Raw genomic sequence first — 23,159 nt, 5'->3', positions numbered from 1 at the left:
TAACAAACATTACTTAAGGGAAATGTTATCAACACTGCTGTATTTTGATGAGGGCACTCCTCTATTTATTAAAAGTACGGTATGGCCCGCACCATAGGATGATCCAAACCGTCCATTAGATGGGCCATAGCCTAAATAGGTTCTTTCCAAAAATTATTTCCATAGGTTGATACCAACTCTCCGATCTATAGAGGGTTAGGATCAACGTATGGAAATGATTTTTGAGGCACAACCTATTTAGGCTGTGGCCCATCTAATGGACGGTTTGGATCATCCTATGGTGCGGGCCATACCTTACTCTTATAAAGTGAGGAGTGCCCTCATCAAAATACAGTAGTGCTGATAACATTCCCCTTACTAAAATGTCCTTTTAAGTCTAGTTTAAGTGAAAAATTGGCAGTAAAATTTGTTTTACCATCGAAAGAAAAATCCAGGAAGATCAACATTCTGGGTTGAAGGTTTGCTCGGTTTGTCTTCTTCAAAGGTTCTCATTCATAGAAGCAACGCTGCTTCCGTCTGCGAAAGACATTGATCGGATAAATAGGCCAGTCCATGACCCACTCATTTATTAACAATATTGGGTCCCACTTTTGATTGATCTGGATGGTCTATCTAATAGGCCATATGTTAGATCCTTGCCTTCTCCAAGCATTACTCTTGTATACATTGAAACACTTCTCCACTTCTCCTTCTTTTTTCTTGGGATTTTTGCCTACTAATCCTTGTTTTGCAAAGTATTTTGTAATTAGTCATTGAAAATTATGAAATGGCCAACAGTTTTTTTTATTTTATTTTATTTTTTATTTTATTTTTTTATAGGCCCTTAAAAACTACATCAAACTTTTGATGAAATGCCTTCAATCTATACTAAACTAATGATTTTTTCCTTATCTTTGTTTTTGCCATCATGTTTTTCATAATCAAATGTGTAACTTTTATTAGAATAGAAAAACAATTTTTGGGCATATATAGATTTTGGATCTCTAGGTAAGATCTTTCTTTCTACAAATTTGGTAAGCATCCAGAGCCACCAAACCCTTCATAACTTCTCCTTTTCTATTCCACACCCCACTTTTTTGATACCCACACATCCCATATCAGCAGATATCAGGTCATCCTTCCAGCCAATCAAATGAAGTTGAGGTAGATAACCCCTCTCTCAACCCACCCTCTCTGCCATACACTTTACAATCCTCTTTCACTTCACACAAACCATACACTAACACCCCTCATGCCCTTTTATTTATTTTAGCAAATTTACCCTTTTTTCTCATCCTTTCATTTCCTCACACACCCACAAAATCTCTTAACAAACAATGGCCACCATGACCACTTCAGTTTCCATCAGCATCCCTTCCTTCACAGGCCTGAAGGCTGGTGGATCCACCCGATCGACCGGTGTCAAGGCGGCTGGCCCCACCACCCCGGCCTTGTCCATCAAAGCCTCACTCAAAGAAGTAGGTGTGGCAGTTGCGGCAACTGCGGCAAGCGCCATACTAGCTAGCAACGCCCTTGCCATAGAGGTCTTGCTAGGCGCTGATGATGGAGGGTTAGCCTTTGTGCCCAACACCTTCTCTGTGCCTGCTGGAGAGAAGATTATGTTCAAGAACAATGCAGGGTTCCCCCACAACATCATTTTTGATGAGGATGAAGTCCCTTCCGGCGTCGATGTGTCAAAGATCTCCATGAGTGAGGAGGACCTCCTTAACGGGCCTGGCGAGGTCTACTCAGTCACCTTGGATACAAAGGGTACTTACAGTTTCTACTGTTCCCCTCATCAGGGAGCTGGAATGGTTGGAAAAGTGACAGTTAATTAGTTAGTTGTTTTGATGATCTGTGATTTTGTCTCTCTAAATATCATTTGAGTTATGGGTCTTTTGTTGTTATGGCTTAGAGTGTTATGTTGAGGGAAGAGAAAATGTGTGTATTGCATTCTTCTCTCCATATCAAGATCCTAACGTTTTTATTTTTTGTCTACTGTATATTATGTTCTATCTTATTATCTTATTTTTCATAGAAATACTCGTCTCTCTTTATTTGTCATCTGCTTGACAAGGATGATTATTCTTCCCATCGACACAAGATTTTGTTTCCTAGTTTTTTTTTTATGGGCAAGCTGGGGTTAGGCGGACCCCGACCAGAATTCATTAAAAAGAGAGAAGATTACAAGCGATAGTACAGAGTGCCAGAGGCATCATCTGAAATAATAGAGGCAAGGAGAGGAGGGATCATTGAAATTGGGATCCTATCCCCTTTACAGGGACAATCATGCTTAGACAAAAAATCAGCAGCCCTGTTGGCTTCTCTCCAAATGTGAGAGATGGACCACTCAGAGAAAGTAGAAAGTAATCTTTTTACGTCATGAATAAGAGGGATTTTTGTCCACGGACATTTTATCTCTTCCTGGATAATCTGCAAAGCTAGGAGAGAATCAGTTTCAATCCAAATATTATGGATATCGGAGTCTTTGGCCAATGAGATGCCATGGGCAATGGCTTCAAGCTCAAGTTCAGCAACGGTACCAGCAATGATTTTGTTTCCTAGTTGATAATCAATCTCCTTTATAACTTTTCTTGTATTGGGTCCCAAGCCCTATCTTAAGGCGATCGTCTCCCAATGGACGGCCTGGATAAGGTGTAGGAAACTGGTCCATAGAAAAGCCCAGAAGGCCAGCCAACCAATTTCTCTCCCCTTCCTCCGTGTGAATACTGATTAGCTTGGACTATAAAAGTTAAACCTTTGCCTATCTGCCAGAACTTTAGCCAACAATTTATAAAGACATCTCACCAAACTTATCGGTCAAAACTCCCCGATCTTTTCCGTCCATTAACTTTAGGGATCAGCACAACAAGAATGACTCCAATACTTTTATCTAGATCCAAAACTGTTGTCCTTCACTGTCTCCCAGCAACTTTGAAAGAATGCTTCGGCCCGTGATGCGATCCCTACTCAAAGAGAAGAGGCTAGCTCTCATCTCCTATTCGTCAAAAGGGTTTTCAAAGATTATATAATCAACATCTTCAATAGAGTCTAATATACTATCAACATCTTCAATAGAGTCAAATTCAACCCCGTCAGGTTTAAGAAATCCATCATTCTCAGCTGAATAAATGCCCTATACACACACTACGATCTCCATAATGATGGACTCATCCTCTCATTGGATAACATTGATCTGTAGAGCACTATCGTCTCATCGGATACCATTAGTATGTAGAACACTGATCCTGTTCCCTCTTCTTTTAGAACTAACGATTTTATGAAAATATGCTGTATTTTGGCCACCCTCTTTCGGCCACTTGAATCCAGACATTGCATCCTCTTGGTTGATCAATCTCCTCATTTCCTTTCACCCAGAGAGAGATTCGCAAATCATAGGTAAGGTTAGTAGTGTTTATGGTAATTTGGTAATTGTGAATGAGGAATTTACAAATCATAGTCACTCACGGAGAAGCATACAAATGCATTTTGAACATTTTAAAAACACCCCAAATTCTATGAAAATGATATGAGATTTCAATATCCTCTCCACCCTCCTTACATGATGGGCAGCCATGACAAACATTGATAACCTCTCTTTTTCGGCCGTGGGTGTCCGTAGTGGGCAAAACAACCCTAAGTCAGCGTTTGCTGCCACTAAGGCCCTGTTGGTTTTACATTTTGAGAACCGATTGCTAGTCCAAAACTGATTATTTGACTTAAACGTATAATTGAATCCAATGATCAGTTTGTACTCACAACCGGTTCTCAAAATCCAAAACAAACAGGGCCGGGATAGCTATCCCAATGCCGAATAGGGCTTAGATTAGAAATGTCAATCGCAGCTTTAGGATGCCTCTTGAGACTTGAGTCATTGAAATCTTTATATTTTGCTTTAATTCAACCATTTCTTTATTTTATCCTACACCCCAAAACACCATCAGCCCTCGTTACTCTCTACAATTCTTCTTTGAATCCCAAATCCATGCCCACCTATTCTCTATCTTAGAGGGCCAAGTGATGCAAACAAAAAAAAACACTTGATCAGACTGCCTCTCATGGGTCATGGCATGATCCAATCCTTCAAGTCCATCTATCCCACAGAAATGAGTGGGTTTGATGGCTGGTATTTCCACTCACAGCTTTATGCAATAAACCATGATTTGAAAATGGCATCCCCTTCCCATATCATTTACTACTTCCAACCCCTATGATCTTGATGGTGGCACCCATTCCAATTCGTCATTCTTATATTTTTACCATTCATTTAATCCTCTCACTCCATCTTATGTGATAGGCCCCAAAATTGATAGCCACACCCCATTTTTGCTATTTGCTCGCATTCTTGATATTTGCACCCTCTTTTTAATGCCATGTCCATTTTTTTGCCGATATTTGCATCATCATTTTTGCCGCTAATTGCCACCCATTTCTTGCCCATGCCGACATTGGTCCATAGTGACCCATTTATTATCCATTATGGTATTAGTCCATAGTGACCTATTACTACTCGCCCATCGAGGCTTGAGTCTATATTCAACAACAACATCAGGGCATATTCATCATCAAACTTCGGCAGTGCGCTTCAAATCAAGATTCTATTTTCATTTCATTGTAATCAAACATATGTTGCATGTTAGAATATGTGAAATCTCAAAGTCAGATTGTGTTGAATTCACACTGTTAGATCACCATGGTGCTAGATTAGTCAAGTGGATTGAATGGGGCAACCTAGCTTTGTTAGGTAGCTAGCTGAAATTAGCAACTAGGCTAATCTTAGTAAATAGGATTTCTAGAATTATCTCTTGTATGTTCATCTCTTTCTATGTTTAACCCTTTGAAGTGTTCTATGTAATCACTCATTAGCGCTAATTCTATTGTATCCAAGAAATCCAAGAAGGTCTTTCTCTCTCTCTCTTTCTCTCTCTTTTTGGAAATCACCCTCAGTCCCAGAAACCGCACAGCCACAAAAAAAAAAGAAAAAAAAAGAAAAAAAAAAAAAAAAAAAAAACAGATCAGATAATATTCCCTCTCTCATTTCACTTTAAAAAAAAAAAAATCAAATTCCTATCTTTTTTTCTAAACCGTGCAACTCCCCAAACCTTCGTCCCTCCAAAACCCTAAAAAAGAAGGAAAAAAAATGCTCTTTCCCGGCATTACCACCTCTCCCCATTCTACTCTCCCCTTCAAAACCCTCTCCTCCCGTTCTCTCCCTCCAAAACCCTCTCCAAAACCTCTCTCCATTACCGCCAAATTCTCAATCTCCGATCAAGAACTCTCATCCCGAGGCTTCAATCTCCACCGTTCATTCTCCTCACTCAACCTAGACGATCTCAACACGATCTTCGTCAACGTCGGATTCCCTCGCCGGAGCACCGACAAGATCCGAATAGCCTTAGAAAACACGCCCTCCTTGCTCTGGATCGAGGATTCTCGGTCCCTAAAACCCGTGGCATTCGCACGTGCGACGGGGGATGGGGTTTTTAACGCGATTATTTGGGATGTTGTGGTGGATCCATCTTTTCAAGGGTTTGGATTAGGGAAAGCTATGATGGAGAGGCTTGTGGAAGAGTTAGTTGAGAAAGGGATCTCGAATATTGCTTTGTATGCGGAGCCTAAGGTGGTTGGGTTTTACCGTCCGTTAGGGTTTGCTGCGGATCCGGATGGGATCCGAGGGATGGTGTATTCTAGAAAGCAGAAGAAAAGGAAATGAAATTAATTAAAGAATAAAGATAATTTGATAACGATTTTTTTTTTATTGCTTTTCTGTGGTTCTTCTTTTCTTATTCGGGAACATGGGTTAAAATTTCTTCTTTTTATTCGAGATTTCGGCCGAAATCCAGCGAAACCAATTAAATACTATTTTATTTGATATAAAATTTTGGCCGAAATTACCGAAATTTCGGTAAAATATTAATTTAATTAAAAAAACAAAATTTTGGGTGAAATTTCGGAGTTTGGTCGAAATTTAAAACCAGAACAATCCGGTTGAGCGTCCTAGATCCGACTAGATGATGCCAATGTACGAAATTGCCTTTCATATTAGGGGGTTAGGCCTTTAGCTGAATGGTTGAGGCTGTGTATCTTAAATCTTGAGGTCACAAGTTCAAATCCCAGCTTCGGAACGGTCTGATTTGAAATGGAACATGACACAACCTTAAAAAGTCCTTATTGGGGCCTGTCTAGGTATGGACTAGGTGGGACCCATCTTGGTATAGCACAGCTTTAAAGGGCTAGATACCTAATATTCAGTATCAGAGCAGCCACGATGTCTCTTGTTCGAGTCATGGCAGAGTGACCCATGTAGATGACTACTTGAAAAGGGCTGTGGTAAAAAAAAAAGAGTGAAAGCCGTGAGAGTGAAGTTACCACAGAGCATGTGGCCGAGAAAAGGACAACCTAAGGACATTTTCTTGGGCTGTGATACCCCTACACGCACAAAGTGGGTCTTAAATTGTGTAAACATGAGCTCAGTCCCAACGTTATTTGATTATCATTAGACTGTGATCGAAGTATCGAACTATCGCATAGCACATACACCATTTAATCAGTGTATAGTTTACATGAGGTCAGTCCTACAAAACAATTTTGTAAATTTGATCAGAGCCATTACAAGGGCATTTTCTTTTGGGAAATGATATCAACAATCCAATGTTTTGATATCACGCTCTATTAGCTTGTCTTTCAGTATTTAAAAGGGCTATCAAAAGGTTATTACAGTTCCCAAAAAGCTCTCACAAGCCCATTAAATACTAGGGGTCTGCCTGACCCCAGCTTACACATAAAAAAAAATACTAAAAGACAAGCAAGGAGAGTGTGGATATCAAAACATGGAAGTGCTGATATCATTTCCCTTCCTTTTTTCCAGAAGGATCACTTGCAGTAACTTCAGTGAGAGCAGAGGTTCTCACGTGGGTGCAATTGATAGGAATAATACTAATAGATGGGTTCTGCTCATTCACTGCCAGAGAATTCTCTTCTTCGCACAAGTAATAGAAGAGTAATGACAAAATCATTCCCTCAGATTATCAAACAATAGTTAACTGCCACAGTTTTCTACTTAAGGATGTTTTCTTCTCTGTCTACAAGGTTCTTGGCATGTGGTACTGTGTATAATTCAAGGATATGTAATATATACAAACAATACTGAGGGAGAAATTATTCACAATCCATTAAGCAAAACAACTAAGTAGAGACAAAGCAAAATTTGAAACAACTTATACTTTATTGTGACGTAAATCTTGAAATCATATTGACAGTAAATTTACATGATTTGGAGGGTTACAAACAGAAACACAGCCTCTCCATTTTCTTTCCCCAAAACAGTACTCAAATCGGAAAACACGTGGGAGTTAGCAATCAGCTCCAATGCTGCATAAAGCTTATTGACATAGGCCTTACCTTAAACAAACAAATAGGGTGAGAGGCTACGTGGTTAAGGCATCAGGAAGAGAAGAACTATATGCCCCTAGTACTTTACCACCGACGTCTGGGAAATTCTCGTGCCCATCCAAGGGATCCACCTTCCCATCAGCGTCCACCTTGACTGGGTACCTAAGAAGATGGCCGCACAACTTTGTATACTCCTCTGCTGTGAACCTCCTCCAGTTATCCTCCGCCATTTCGTTCACATGTTTCACACATTCCAAACTATGTGGCTCTTTGAAGTGATCATCTAACCCACCTAGATGCTCTGCCCACAGTGACATCCTGTATCCATATACCTGCAGTAAAAAAAACTATCAATATTATATGATATAATTCAATTACTAGCATTTTGAAAAGAGCCATTCTAAGATGAAGGGATAGTTTCTTTTCTTTCTTTTGGTTGGAAAGTTGTGATTAAGAACTTGAAACCGACTCCATATGAACCAAATGAATATTGGGAGCATCCCATTAAAAGCTCCAACAAAGTCAGATTTCGGGGCATCCAAAAACAGTCACTGCAATGTACAACTGAAATAATAGGATTTTCAGGCAAATAGTTGAATATATGCATATTTTTTGGTGGTTTCTGTTGTTGGATGCCGGATAATAATAGGACAGATTCATAACCGCTATATAAAAGGAAAAACAATCAGAATATGTTATTTTATTTGTTAGCTTCCCTATCGCTCTGTATAAAAAAACACTGCATCACATTTCTGACTCTGGTCAAATCAGGAAGACGAATGGACATCTTCAAGTGCAATTGATCGCTTCTATAATTATTTGAGAAACTCCGTTATTTATGATTTAAATATTAAATAAAAAATCAACATGAATGAATACCAATCTAATCTTTAATTAGAAAAAGAACACCAACCTGGCCAAGGGGATGCCTTTTCTTCCCAGCCCATGTATGATGTGGTTGATATGCACCCATAGCTATCTCAGTGTCTCTTGAACCATCCAAGGATCTTTGGTTAATGTTAGCGGATCCCAAGATCACATACTCATCATCTACTATCATACCTTTAGCATGAACATAAATCATAAACCGCCGGTATTTCATGACCTTTTCCAGTGAACTCTGTCATAGATTTGCATGGAAAGCATATAAAAAATATCATTATTTGTGGGGAAAACTGAAAAGTAACTATAGTACTACACCTAATAATAAATAACTACTTAGAAAACCATGCAATAGTAGATAACCATATAATAAAATCAGTTTGTCACTCGACAGTACCAGATCACAGTTCTGAGAAGGTTGATTTGTTGACTGTATTATATCTTTGGGTGGTTCTTCCCGATTACCAAGACAGTAGAAATTTAGGTAATCTTGTGGATGTGAGTTCTCAAAACCGCTGGATTTTAGCTCCTTTCCAACAATATCATACATCATCTGCATTGTCTGGCCCTGCAAAACGGGGATACAGAAATCTTAAATCAAATCTGCAATCCAAATGACAGTTGCAGTGATTTTAAAGGAACCCATAGAAAGCTGATCAACATGTGATGCTATAAAGATCTTTTTTTACAATGGCAATGCTATAAAGATCTAATCAGGAAAGAATAGGGAAACCATTGAAATTAATGGAAATTCTGTCAATCACCGATGAACATAGCTTGGGATAACAAAAATTGTCTATTTTGAGCAATGTCAGTTCGAGAGAAGTGCAAATGTCAAAATACAATACAGAGATGCCTATAATGACAACCTCTTACGAGTGAGCTATGACGATATGTCAGACTATACACACATATATGGTTGTATGTATATGTGTGTGTATTAAATATATATTATTTCATATAGAACTAATATAAATAAACAAGAAGTCAAATATCCATAATATATAAAGGATATTTTGTATATAGACCATATGTTTGAAAACACACACGGGCATCAAAAGAAACGAAAAAATATATATAGATGCGTTCTTCTCTGGTTGTTGTGTTGAATATGTATGTCCAAGTAAAATTTTAAATTTGAAGAAGTAATCATACAAGTTACATAGGTTCAAAGAAAGTATATTTAAAGATGAATGAACTTTACAATTTCAAATGAACTGTTAGAATGAAAGGTAAATGCCTTGAACATTTGGGAATGACAGTCTCAGAGAGCTCCAAAACATTTTAATAATGTCTGAAGAGGTTATATTTTGAGCTTTTCATACATGTTAGGAAGAAGATGCACTAGCCTTATAGCAATCACCAAGAAGGAACAAAAATTATTAATTAATAAAAATCATTAGTGTATGAGTGCTAACTATTAAACATCAAATTCTAAGCAGTTTCTACTATATAAAAGTCAAAACTGTCAAATTTGTAACACATTACCTGCCAAAAGAGAATTTCTTGCACCGCGGCACTAGAAGGAATACCTTCAGGCCACATTGGTACGACTATGTAAACTGCAAATCTTTCCTTCGCTCTAATTTTACTGGCAATTTTTAAGGCCAATTCCATTGGAATCAGATTATCAGCACCTGTTCATACCAACAAGGCTGACCTTTAAAATAAAAATATAACACAAGGGAAGAAATACCAAATGTCCATCTGCAATGCCATAACACAAGCATGTAGTAAAATCAATGACATGAAAAGTAGGACTTGAAAACATATGAATGAATGGATCAAGAACATAATCACTTTACTATTACTGCTGTCAATCATCCCAATATATATAAAAAAAAGGGCAGCCCAGTGCACAAGGTTCCCGCCATTGCGGGGTCTGGGGAGGGCTAGATGTACGCAGCCTTACCCCTGCTTTCCAGAGAGGCTGTTTCCGTGACTCGAACCTGTGACCACCAGGTCACAATGGAGCAACCTTACCGTTGCGCCAAGGCTCGCCCAATATATACGGCTATAAATTCAGACTTGCAAAACCTCCAAGTGAATTAGATAAACTATTGAAATTTATATAAGGGAATATCTAAACCACTTTCCCAAGTGAATTAGATTGCATGAAGAACAAAAAGAATTGCCTAATCAATCAGGAAACCTTAATAAGTCGGTGGATAAATAGTCTAGGTATGGATTTCTACTCACAGAGTTTGATAGTAAATCCATAGGCTCAAGCGAAGGAAAATCTTTGTCCCAACCAACAAGAATAATTTCCTCTAAGAAAATCTACAACATATATACATCAGGAAATCATCATTTACCTGCAGTTTTGTAAAAAGGCCATCCATAAGAAGATCCGAGAAAATACTGATTTTCAATATATATGAAGTGTTGGGCAGATCTGATTGCTTTTACATATGCTGTGTGTATGCTCCTATCTATTACCAGGTTCTTTCCGCAGACAAGGTTCTGCAATACAAAATTGTTACAAAGTTTTCCATCATGATCTGAAGAACACCAAGACCCAACAAATATTTGATGCACTTGTATGTAGAAATAAAATATAGTTTCAATATGTGTACTAGTTGATGGTTCTAGTGCATGAGATATCCTACTCAACAACTACGTCACAAATATCTCCGATATTTTCAAAATATCACATTTTTATCGCGACATTTTGATAAAACGACAAAATCCCGAAATAATCATGAGATTTTAAAAATATAGAGATATTTTCATCTTTATCATAAAATACCGCGAGAATATCAAGATATTATCCCGATATTTTTAGAATAATTTTATATATTTTTTTCTTAAATTTTATATATTTATATATTTTTAAAATAATTTTATTCTTATCATTTTTTCCTGATATAAACCTGAAAAAAATAAAAAAATTAATGCATCCCGAGATTTTCCCTTGCCGAGAAATTCCCGAGAACGATTGTGACATAGCTCAACAAATGAAATATATTCTATGATGATAATCCATAGAAAGAGCCATTTAAATAAACCTTGGCTTCGGATTCATGAACGTTTTTAGGGAATCCTCTAACTGATCCAGAGTCGATAGATCGAAAAACCTGATAAAATAGAAGAGCTCAAGTTAGATTCAGGAATAGAAACCAACAAAATCAAGCAAAGAAAGTTAAGTATATCCAACCTGAACATGCCAGTTTTCAGGGTCATTCTCCTCAGAAACCCATAGACTAGGATCGCCATTTGGAACAGACAGGGAAGGACTGACTATCCATGAGATACGCTCTAGCTTTATCAAGGCATCATCATTCCAGTGAGATACCTTTTTGAACATTCCTCCGAATTCCCACCATTTTGTTGCTTTTCCCCATCTCTGCTCAAAGTTTGTAAGTACATCATATGCCGCGGGCCCTTCAATCTTGCAGTGTAAATCATGCCATGGTTGTCGTGGGCACTTTCCTGTCTACATATCCAAAAACAAGAAATGAATATAAGAATAATCGGAGATTCGGCATGAGAAAACAGCATCAAAATCACAAAATGGGTACCCCCTCCACTGAATTTGATAGAAGTTAATTCTGATGGGAATACCAGAGAAAAGGCTAGCTGGGATAGGTGTAGTGATAGATTACAGAGGCACTGTTAACAGATCACATGTTTTAGGTTTTGGTATACGTTTTTGTTGTGACGGAAATAGAAATATGTTGGTTTCCGACGGAAATTTCAGTGAAAATCCTGTAAACTTTACAAAATGCATGGAAATGATGAGCATTTAATATGAAACTTCAAGAAATGCTAGAATAAGAACAAATACATGCTCAAATGCTATTAGATAAGGGAAAAAAAACATAATGGTTTAACAACATTGTAAACCTAATCACACGCTATCGCACGTTTGCTAATTCAGTGCGTGCCACATTTTACATGTAATTCATAAAAATATTTATACATAATACATATACAACATTTCAAATGCAATACATATATAAATATAATTGTGAAACACATATTGGTAACCCCCAACGCATTGAACTGCTTAAATTAAACTTTGACGGTTCGAGTTTGGGTAACCCACGTCCAGCATTGTACATCATTGGCAACCCCCAACGCATGGATTGCTTAAATTAAACTCTAACAGTTCGAGTTTGGTTAACCCAGGTCGAGCCGGAATAGGGGGAGTACCTAGAGATTCTGGAGGGGTTGTGTGGGCGTTTTCAGGGCCCATTGGGATTGCGGATGCAAGCGAAGCCAAAGTGGGTGCTGTCCATCAGGGAATAAAAATTCTGGCGATGGAGGATTTGAATAGTGTAATGGTAGAGGGAGACTCTCTGAACACAATACGATGGCTTAGAGGCTTTATTGTTCCGCCATGGAGGTTTGCACATTTATTTGATAAGATTTAGGATAAAATTGTTGGTTCTTCGATAATCTTCTTCCATGTTAGAAGATTAGGGAATAGTGTGATAGACCAGTTGGCTAGGGAAGGAGTAGACAAGCAAAGTTTGGAGTTGTTCGATTATTTGCCTCCGTGATGTTGGTTTTTTCTTTTGTACTTTTCCGACCCTCTTTGTTTGTTCCCGGATTTTCTTGTATCTATGGGGAAGATATCCTTAATCATCTCCATCTGGAATGAATTTTGCGACCATTCAAAAAAATGAAATACTTACTAGTATGGTATACCTCTAATATACAAAATGGCAAAGAAATTTTTTCCCTTATTAAAATAAAATTTTAACATTTTCTAAAAAATTATAAAAGATAGAAAATACAACATAAATTTTATGACCTGACATGTCTAAATTTGCACCTTCCTTAATTTTATTTATTTTTATTAAAAATTAATATTTTTTAATAAAAGTACAAAAAAATTGTTATAATATTTTAAAATTTAATATGTAAAGTACAATAGCATGAATTGTGTTATTTATATACTTTTCTTGACTGTTCTGCTCTTTGTGATTTTAAACAGGGTCATCTAGTTTGATATGTTTTGATAGGGTGGGTCCCACCACCTCAAATCAAACCCACACATCGGTGGGGCCCATTTTTTATCTCACGTTTTGATGGCCAGGTCCTACGATCTCCACCCAAGCCCATGCATAGGGTGTAAAATAATGGGCCCCACCACATCAAAACATGAGGTGTAAAATGGTGGGGCCCATTATTTTACACCCTGTGCATGGGCTTGGATGGAGATCGTGGGACCTGGCCATCAAAACAGATGGGCCCCACCCGATGTGTGGGTTTGAGTTGAGTTAGTGGGACAAACCCTACTAAAACATATTACTGAGCGTCAAAGGTATTTGGTCTGTTTCCAAGGTGATTTTCGTCTTTTCAGGACATTTTGGTCTTTTTATGAGTTAGAAAAAAAATCTACCGTGGGTATTTTTGTCACAAATTCATGGCAGGACCCGATTCGCAAAATTCGCTCAAATTGTATGACTCTTTGTAAATTGTCAAACTAGAAGACTATTTTTGCAAATAAAGCTAAGTAGAAGACTTCTTTTGCAAAAACTCATTTTAAATATGATTTTTTGTTTTCTAATACTTTAGTACAAGAAATGAGTACTTCCACAAGATAAAATCGACATGTATGACACCAATGATTGGTTTGACAGATCTCAACTAGAATGAATGAATCTAAACTTCTTCAGCATCAAAATTACAGGACACCGTGACAAATAGTTGTATTCAAACAGATTTTTCATTGAAATTCAAAATAAATGAGTACTTCCACAATATAAATTCGGCATGTATGAAACCAATGATTTGTTCGACAGCACTCTTCTATCAGACAATTTGTATGAATGAATCTAAACTTCTTCAGCATCAAAATTACAGGCGAAGTTTGCATCTGTTGAACATATATTTAGCATCTGAGAGACCTATAAGAAAATTAATCTTCAACCAATTTCAAGCATATAATTAAAATTTTAGTAAACTTGTAAATGTTATTCAATACAACAAGGAGGGCAAAGCTGCAAGAATGAAAATAAAAACAAAATAACTCACAGCGAAAGTAGGATTGTGAAAATCATTCTCAAAAACAGTGTCAAGATCATGAAATAGTCTATGCTCAGGCGTGTCATAGCGGCCGTCACAGAGATCAAGACCCCCTATAAAAGCTGTAATCTTTCTGTTATTTCCAGAAGCTTGTGTATCAACGAGCACACATTTCTGATGGTGGGTAAAGAGTGTTCCCACGACCTGGGGGCAGACAGCGATATAAGATACCTTTATTGTTCAAATATAGTGTTCACAGAAACTTTATTGTTCAAATGTAGTGTTAACAGAATGAGAAAAATCCTTGATTGAATTTGAAGGTACAGCATGGCCAAAGAAACAGGTGTTCTAGAGTGGTTAATAGAAGACATATAAGGATGATTAAACACACACACACACACAGAGACTGATATATGTCCACTAAATATATGTACTATCGTTCTGTTTACTAATTCTCTTGTTGAGACCCTATGAATCGAGGACATCCAAAAAGTGGAATTTCACGAAAACACATGTTTTTTATTCGAAGGCCTCTTTCACTTAGTAGAGATCGCCCAAAAAGTCGTTTTTTGATGACTTTTATCCACTCTCATTCGATCACGCGGGGGAGCAAGTAAAAATAGAAAAACTCACATTGGGTTTACGGATAATCAGGCTCGAACTGATGACTTCCACCACGTCAAGGTGACACTTTGGTTTGGCAATTTTAGGACAAAATAAAGAGGTTCCACGATGAAGGCGCGACGAGGACGTCAACGAAATCAGGTGGGGGAGGATTGTCATAGACTTCGAAATTTTGCCCCACCTAGTCTATTTATACTTGTACATAGTAGTGTGTAGAAGGCTCTATCAGAGCCCAGAGGTGTAGAGATTCTTAGATGATCTCTAAACACACACACACACACACACACACACACACACACACACACAGAGAGGTACCGATGTCACTCCCATTATTTCATTAGTTAACAAGTTGCGGAAAACATCAACGCCAAAATAGCTTATGACAAGAAGCCAGCAAAGCACTTTCTTTATTTCTTATTTTTCAGGTAGAAGCAGCCTTTTTCTCAGATACAAAACAATGAAAACCATTTTACTATGGAGTATGGAGTACACCCCAGAAAGAATAATTGAGATTATTTACAACTATATTAGAATAATATAAATTAAGCAGAAGCACAAACGAAAACTCCAAGGCATGAAAATCCAAGAACGTTACGAGTGAGAATTTCAACAGATAGACCTCAATCAGTGTTTCAAAATGTGGATTCAAAAAAAAAAAAAAAATGCAGCCAAAACAAACCTAGTCTACTTGATGTAGCACGGGGAATACGCGGTTGACGGGGCCGATTACTTGTTGACGCGGCCAAGTACTTGGCCAAGTACTTGGTCGATGCGGTCATAACTCGAGTGCCAAAGGAGTTTTGATTGACTTGTAAGAAAAACCGTGGACTCAAACAAGAATGCGGCCAAGGTAAAATGGAGTCGACTCGGGCAAGTCAACGATAACACAAGGGAGTTTGGAAACTATGCCTTCACTAGTAAGATTATCTCAAAGGTCCAAGACCATTTCATCCACAAAACTATGAAGAGGTGAGCCTTGAGACACGAGATTGCTTCATAGATGTCACCCCTGAGATTGATATCATCAATATAAACAAGAAGATAACCATGCTCAATGTTGATTGATAAAGAGGATGTGATTTGAATGGAAAGGATCAAAGCCAACTTGAGAGATTTTTGAACTGACAAAAAGATATGTCCTTGGAGTCCTTTCTCCTTCGCAACAAGGGGTACCTTAAAGAAAGGAATACGAAGGATCTCTCTCAACAGGGTTGGTTGGAGGGATGCCAATACGGGTATCATAACTAATATAGAGCGAACAACAGGACATCTTGTTTAAAGGTGTAATGATTGGATACGATATCTAATGATTGGGTTCGCTAATGCAGGAACTATGAGCCCCAATCGTGACCTTGGGATATGTGGACAAAACCATTCTATTATCAAGACCAACTTTGATGGTAGCAATAAAATAGTCAAACCAAATGGTATGGCGAAATGTGCCGGCTTTGACAAAATTGTGACAAATGATGTCAGCACGGTTATTTCTGCCTTCTTGAGGTGGAAGTGCTTGCATTTCAACGTCTCAAGGATGAAATTTCATGAAGATATTTTCTTTAGCTAAACATAGGGAAATGGATTGCAATCTAGCAGTCAGATCTCCCACATTTATGGAGACAGGAGAAGGGAACATGCTAATCAATAGACTGCCTAAATTTGATGTAACTAGTAGCAACCTATTTATGTCATTATGTGGAAATGCAAATGTGGAGTCCACTGATCAGGGTTTCTTCTGCATTTTTCTTCTTCTTATATGTTAAAGTATAAAAGAATAAATAACGCCTTCTCCGACAGCTTAAGCTTTTGGAGTAATTGGTAGTTTGACATGGTATCAGAGCAAAAGGTTCTGAGTTTCAAAGCTCCTTGATGTTAAAAAAAAATCAACATGCAATGGTCAATGCAAAAGTGGGGCCACATGTGCCACGTGCAGGCCAACCCAAAGAAAGAGGGGCCACACGTGAGGGGGAGTGTTAAAGTATAAAAGAATAAATAACGCCTTCTCCAACAACTTAAGCTTTTGGAGTAATTAGTAGTTTTCTTTCACATGATTAGATGGTGCAAAAAGAGGCGTATGTATCCTCAGAAGCTCTTTGATGAAGTTATTGAAAGATTAGAGAGCTACCAAATTTATTTATGTCAAGTGAAAAGAAGAACGAAGGGCGAGGCTGATAGACTTGCCAATGAGGATCTTGTTCTGATTTGATTATAGAGATTTTATGCTTGAGTAAGAGGATGCTTGATGTTTTTACAAGGGTCTTCTTTGTTTGATTTGTTGTAATTTTGGACTGTTCAACAAAATACTGTTTCTATTAAAAAAAAGAAAAAAAAAATCACCTATTCAAAACTAATATTCTGAGTTCTAATATAGCCTACTAAGATATATGATATTCACTTGCTTCTCATTCAAGTAATTTTTTGCATATGAAAAAGGCAAATGAGGTTTCAAATGGATTTAAGAAAACAACAGTAGCTTTTCATTGGATGGATGTGATAGTTACTTTCCAAAGTTTAACAGAACTTGACAAACTGAACCATTTTATAATCAATACCATAGTTCAAACTTGAAAAACTTCAATATGTACTAAAATTAGTATACTTTAATCAGCTAACACATAAATAGGTAAGACAAAGTGGAAACAAAATGAATCCATGGAATAAAGCCTGCCTGTTGCTTGAAAATGCTAAGCTTATTGCTGCCATAACGGGGTGATAATACACAAATAACAGATGAATGCTTGAAAAACTTCCGGGTCTCTTCATCATGAGTTTCCATCAATCCTGCCTGCAATAAACACCATATCACAGTAAACCTTGAATATCTAACCTCAATTAATGTCAACAAAACACCCTATAGCAGAAAAAAAGCCACATCTCACAAAATTATTAGCATACTGTAGTGGTCCTTAATTAGTGGGAACTATCACCAGGATTTACAAGCAACAAAAAAAGTGCCTATACCTACATATTTATGAATTATTATCATGTTCATTATGAAATACCAAAGAAAACAAATATGCAAGAGTTAAAATTTACAAGTTGCCAATAGCCTTTTAAATTGGGTGGGGTCCTCTTCTATTGTCTTCTAACATGTTAGAAGATCTGCCAATGTCGTGGCCGATAGCCTTGCAAGGGAGGGGATGTCCAAGGAGGCTTTGGCATTGTTTGACTCCCTCCCTCCTTGAGTCCTATCTTCGGTTTTTTCTTTTCTCTTTTTCTTGTTGTGCATTTTCGTATTTTTCGGTATGGTTAGCGAATAGCGATTTTATCAATGTATCGACCAACTCGGTCTTCTCTTTTTCTTCTGCGATACAATTGGCTACCATTCAAAACAAAAATTACAAGTAGATAAGCTACTTTTCAAATAGTTTTCCCATATCAAGTACCATATATAGGAAGTTAATGAAAGATGCATCACTGCCCAAGAAACAAGTATTATTTTCTTGAGAAAGAAAAAAGAAAATCGAGGGGTAGCACGTAAACTATTGAAGTTAAGCAAAACATTTAAAACACGAACATAAATGTTTGACCATGAACAGGAGCAGAATTATTCAAAATTAGTGGTCTTGTGTTTGTAATTAGAATGTAATGTGCTGGAGCTCCAAAAGCACCCAAATAGATTTTGCCAACTAAATAAAAAAGAAATATTTGACGGCTTGGATCTTCAAGAATGACAAGTTTAATGGAAATCAACATTTTATAGCTCTGTTCTGAATATTCAGAGGCAGGTAAACCCCCTAAAGTGTTTTCAGTTAGAAAGTAACGCTCTACAAGCAAGGAAATATAGTACTAACAGATTATATGGGGATACTACTTCTACTTCAGAAAAAAAAAAATCATAGGACCGCCTTGTTTTGCTCATGCATGCCCCTGCACTTCTAGTAAGAAAATATGTAAAACCGATGGGGAATAAGTGACTTATATTTCATGATGGTCTGAAACAAAAGTATGATGCCATAAGAGGCCTAATTGCTGTCAAACAACAAACTCACTGTTCCCATGAAGTGCAGATTGTTGGGAACAAATATCTTCCCGTCTATGTATGAATTAAAGGTAAAACGGAGAGCACAAACTTTGTTTGTGCAAATATAAAAAATGGGCAATTTGAAAAGTGCCAAGAGAAAAACCCCAATACACAAAGCAGGAAATCCACCAAACAACACTAAATTTAACGTGGAAAACCCTTCAAGATGAAGGGAAAACCATCGGGCAAGTCCGAGAGGAATCTACTAAAAAGTGAAAAATGAGGATTACAATGTTTTTCTCCACAAGTTTTGCCCAAAACTTGAGGTTTACAATAAGAATGAGAGAACATCACTAACTTGGAGAAAATACAACGTTACCTCACAAGCATCAACAAAAAGAAACACTTTTTTATTCGTTTACCATTTTAATTTTATTTTTTGTTTGGCATACAGATGCCCATCTCCTTGCTATGGATATATTGTATGGCAGCCAAGAGGAACCAGATCTTCTACATGTTTATGTAAACATAGTACATACCATTCTATGATTGGATGAGGGGAACTTTTTCAATACCAATTTTTTTGCCCGGACTACTCCATAGAGTAATTTTCTCCTAAAAAGGATTGAGATTATCTTCAACAAGAATTTCAACATCCTTTTCAAAAACAGGCAACTTGAGCTTCTTGCATTCATATAGAGGTTAACATAATTATGACCAGCCCACCAAACAAAAAGGGTATCTTCAACCTAGATATGGGTTTGAAGAATTTTATGAACTAATCGTTTTTTAATATTTATTAGCTTTTGAGGGAATATTTTCCGTCAAAAAATGATGCCATTGAAATGAAGCTCAGATCCTCTAAAATGCAAAATTCCCGAAACACCTCAATACAAGGTGAGCTCAACCCTTAAAATTGTAAATTATCTTTCCTCGAGATATTGCCCTCAAACATCTGCAAATGGTCATATGAATGAAATCATGGAGACCAATGAATCAAGCCAATCAAACCCATCCACAAAACCATAAGTATTCATCTGGATGATCAAAAGAAAGCACAAGAGAGCAAAAATAGAAAACAAGAGCAATACCCATAGAATGTAGATTACTAACAAAAAAAAATGATGAGCAAGTCCATTATAGAGTCACAGACCCAAGTAATGTCTTATGAAACAGAGTTCATGCAACATATTTTAGCTATGAAATGTCCCTATAACTACACCTTCTGAAGATCTATATCTGTTTATAGGAAATTGTTATCCATGGAAGGGTATCATGTAAAGCTAACAACCATTCAAAAAAAAATCACGTAAAGCTAACATAACCATATGGCATTGCATCATAAGGCTATAGAGGATGAAGCATGATATAGAAATTTAACTGTTCACCAGAATGATCACAAGTGAAGCACCATATCTTAGTTGAATTTCTTACCGTATTGATGAAGAATTTGTCGTGGGAAGTCTTATCATCCCAAACCAACATGCAAACTCGAACTCCTTCCTGCGACTTATACTTGAGAAGCTCCCCAAGAGTGAGTTCCCCGCCCCTTGGCAATGGCCTGGTTGGCTCTCTAACCAGCTTCACCTTGTCGTAAATTGACCAACCAACGATATAAATCAAGTGATGTGCCTCAGTTATTGCATGGCAGATATCTTCCCAGCACTTCTCATGCCGAAAGATCTTCCCATTCTCCAATTCAATCTCTGGAAGTTGTCCATCCGGGACATGAGCATCCTGATAAAGAGTCACCAACCCTCCTCGCTGGACCGGGAAATAGGCTCCCCGGACTCCCAAATGATCTGGGTCTGCACCAATGCCGCGGCGATACCTATTGAAGTATAAATGATTAAATAACACAAACTCTAACATCTTAAGCTTTTGGAGTAATTGGTTGTTTCACATGGTACAAGAGCTATTGCCTCGTGGCAGGTCCTAGGTTCAAAACTCAACAACTCCTTGATATTAAAAAAAGTCCACGTGTACGGCCAACACAAAAAAGAGAAGCCACACGTGAGGTGGAGTGTTGAAGTACAAATAATTAAATAACACCAACTCTAAGAGCTTAAGCTTTCGGAGTAATTGGTTGTTTCACATGGTATCAGAGCGATTGCCTAAAACCCAACAGCTTCTTGATTTTAAAAATCCATGTGTACAACCAACCCAAAAGAGGGGCCACATGTGCCACGTGTACGGCCAACCCCAAAAAGAGGGGCCACACATAAAGGTGAGTGTTAAAAGTAATAAATGAGTAAATAACACCAACTCTAAGAACTTAATCTTTCTTACTAATTAACTATTTCAAAATACCATGGGCTGTTCTCAAATGGCTTGAATTCCAGCTTCACATAGAGCGCCGCAGAAGCCTTAACAGGCTTTCCCGTCGGCCCAATTACAGGAAACCAATCCTCAATAACCTCTCCAGACACAATCCTCTGAGCAGAAATCCCCACAATCCCAATCAATTGAGCACCAAACGTATCATTATCCTTAACCTGGAACTCCACACGTGCAACCTCATGAGCAAGAGGGATATCAAAATGCTCATTCCAATCAGGGTTTTCAGAATTAGAAATCACAGCAGTTCTCGCAACAGTAGCTCCAGCTAAACAAACAGCCACATAAGGATCACTAGTTATGATCTTATGATGATGATGTTGATTTGGGCCTTTTTTCGCATCAGGAGCACGGCAACAATCAGAGATCATTATACATCTTCGAGCTCGTTCGGAAAACAAATCCATGTTTGGTAAAGATCTAGCTTTTAGAATCCATAGATCGAGATCTCCGTGTAAAAAAATTACCTTTTCTGAAGTGGAATTTGTTTCTAAAGAGATATCCTCCATTGTTCCGTTAGGGTTTGAAGGAGAAGCCATGGATCTGAACAGTGGAAAGGATTATGAAGGATTCTGAAGCATTTTTTAGCTTTCTATATGAACACGGATTCTTAAAAACCCCTTTGCTTCTAGATCTACTTCTGCTTAGATTCTTTGGAACTGTATAGCTGGAGTATTTTTCTTGTTTAGTAGGGGTTTACATATAAGATAAATGGGGCCCACCAAATTCCCAAACTTTTATTTGATTAGCGATGTCTGATTTTTACTTGAAAAACAGATTGTTTTTATTTTTTCGACTCCACTGTAGGATAATGCACCCCACTGGTAAATGATTTCACGTTTTAAGTTGGGCGTATTATTCTTCGGTGGGGCGAAAAAAGTATTGTACTTTTAGGAAATTGGTCTTGTGAAAAACATAGGAAAAATGGCTAACTTTGACGTATGTCTTCTGCGATTGACGGTAGCATATCCATGTGAATATGATGAGAAAAAACAGCGTGTACATAGGTGGCGAATTTGGATTTCTTAAAATGGCTAAATTACCCCTCTAATGAAATGAAATTTCAGAGATTTTCCGTTTGGAGGATGCCAACAAAGCTGACTGGATTTCTTCGCATGTTGAGAATCTATACTTGGGTGTGTTTGGTTGCACAAAAGGGGTTTTGCATTGCATTTGGGGTCTCTTATTTGGGGAATCCCAGACAAGTATTGTAGGTAATTTACTGCATGTTTGGTGGTGACGTGACATTCAAGTCTCCTCCGTATATCTTCCAAGCTAAATATCTGAAAAACAGACATGGAGATTATGAGAAAAGATATTCAATAGCGCCCCACACCACCTAACCTCATCTACCATTCATTTGATTTTGTATTTTTCAATGCCGTTGTAAATACTGGGGCTATAAATGCGGAAATTTATATGATGGGTGGCCGTGAAAACACGTGAAGTCTAAAAAAAAGTGAGTACGGCCCACTTTTTTTTTTATGACCCAAACCATTCATCTGTTTGGGCACAACGTAAATAGGTTGTGCCCCAATAATCATTTCCATAGGATGATCCTAACCCTCTTATCTGAACTGATCTGAATATGAAGATTTCCAAAAATCATGTATGGAATCGTCTACATATCGGAGGGTTAGGATCATCCTATGGAAATGATTTTTGGTACAAAACCTATTTACGTTGTGCCCAAACATATGAACGGTTTGGATCATAAAAAAAAAGTGGGCCGTACATACTATTTTTAGACTTCACGTATAAATCGATGTTGATCCAATGGGGCACCCTTGAGGACCTTGCGATTGGGTTTTTGAGAGGCCAACTTCAGTTTAGCATTCATAAAGAATATTATATATAATGGTAAAACATGGGTGTCATGAGCATGCCCCAAGCCATTTAAAACTATACAAACAGTTATATGTAGCTTTCCATAGATCCTAGATATTTTGGGAAAACTTTGGTGGTCATTCGAGGCGGTTTAAAAAGAACAAAAGGTTCTCTATCGCAA

At 37.6% G+C, this 23,159-nt stretch overlaps 3 protein-coding genes across 3 annotated transcripts; 2 read left to right on the top strand and 1 right to left on the bottom strand.

The window, feature by feature from the left end:
- The first annotated feature begins 1,301 nt into the window (after positions 1 to 1,301).
- DRT112 (Cupredoxin superfamily protein) lies at positions 1,302 to 2,020 on the top strand. The gene has a single exon (XM_077375319.1). The coding sequence runs from the start codon at positions 1,317 to 1,319 to the stop codon at positions 1,815 to 1,817; it is 501 nt and encodes a 166-aa protein (XP_077231434.1). The 5' UTR covers positions 1,302 to 1,316; the 3' UTR covers positions 1,818 to 2,020.
- Positions 2,021 to 4,976: 2,956 nt separating this feature from the next.
- LOC143864284 (Acyl-CoA N-acyltransferases (NAT) superfamily protein) lies at positions 4,977 to 5,723 on the top strand. The gene has a single exon (XM_077375199.1). The coding sequence runs from the start codon at positions 5,120 to 5,122 to the stop codon at positions 5,690 to 5,692; it is 573 nt and encodes a 190-aa protein (XP_077231314.1). The 5' UTR covers positions 4,977 to 5,119; the 3' UTR covers positions 5,693 to 5,723.
- A 1,462-nt stretch (positions 5,724 to 7,185) lies between these two features.
- Positions 7,186 to 21,835, bottom strand: LOC143864174 (phospholipase D delta-like). Its single transcript, XM_077375048.1, has 11 exons — positions 21,125 to 21,835; positions 20,249 to 20,645; positions 17,519 to 17,635; positions 14,239 to 14,433; positions 11,411 to 11,689; positions 11,262 to 11,330; positions 10,569 to 10,716; positions 9,742 to 9,890; positions 8,651 to 8,821; positions 8,285 to 8,491; positions 7,186 to 7,703 (listed from the first exon to the last, which is right to left on the bottom strand). Exons 1-11 carry the CDS (start codon positions 21,688 to 21,690, stop codon positions 7,407 to 7,409), a joined length of 2,595 nt encoding a protein of 864 aa, XP_077231163.1. The 5' UTR covers positions 21,691 to 21,835; the 3' UTR covers positions 7,186 to 7,406.
- Between the last annotated feature and the right edge of the window lie 1,324 nt (positions 21,836 to 23,159).

This window comes from Tasmannia lanceolata, unplaced genomic scaffold (genome assembly GCF_043159265.1).
Source record: "Tasmannia lanceolata isolate RefF3 unplaced genomic scaffold, GAP_Taslan_0.1 ptg000048l, whole genome shotgun sequence".
Taxonomy (NCBI): Eukaryota; Viridiplantae; Streptophyta; class Magnoliopsida; order Canellales; family Winteraceae; genus Tasmannia; species Tasmannia lanceolata.
Note: the sequence above shows the minus strand (reverse complement) of the source record. Positions and strands in the feature narration are given on the sequence as shown.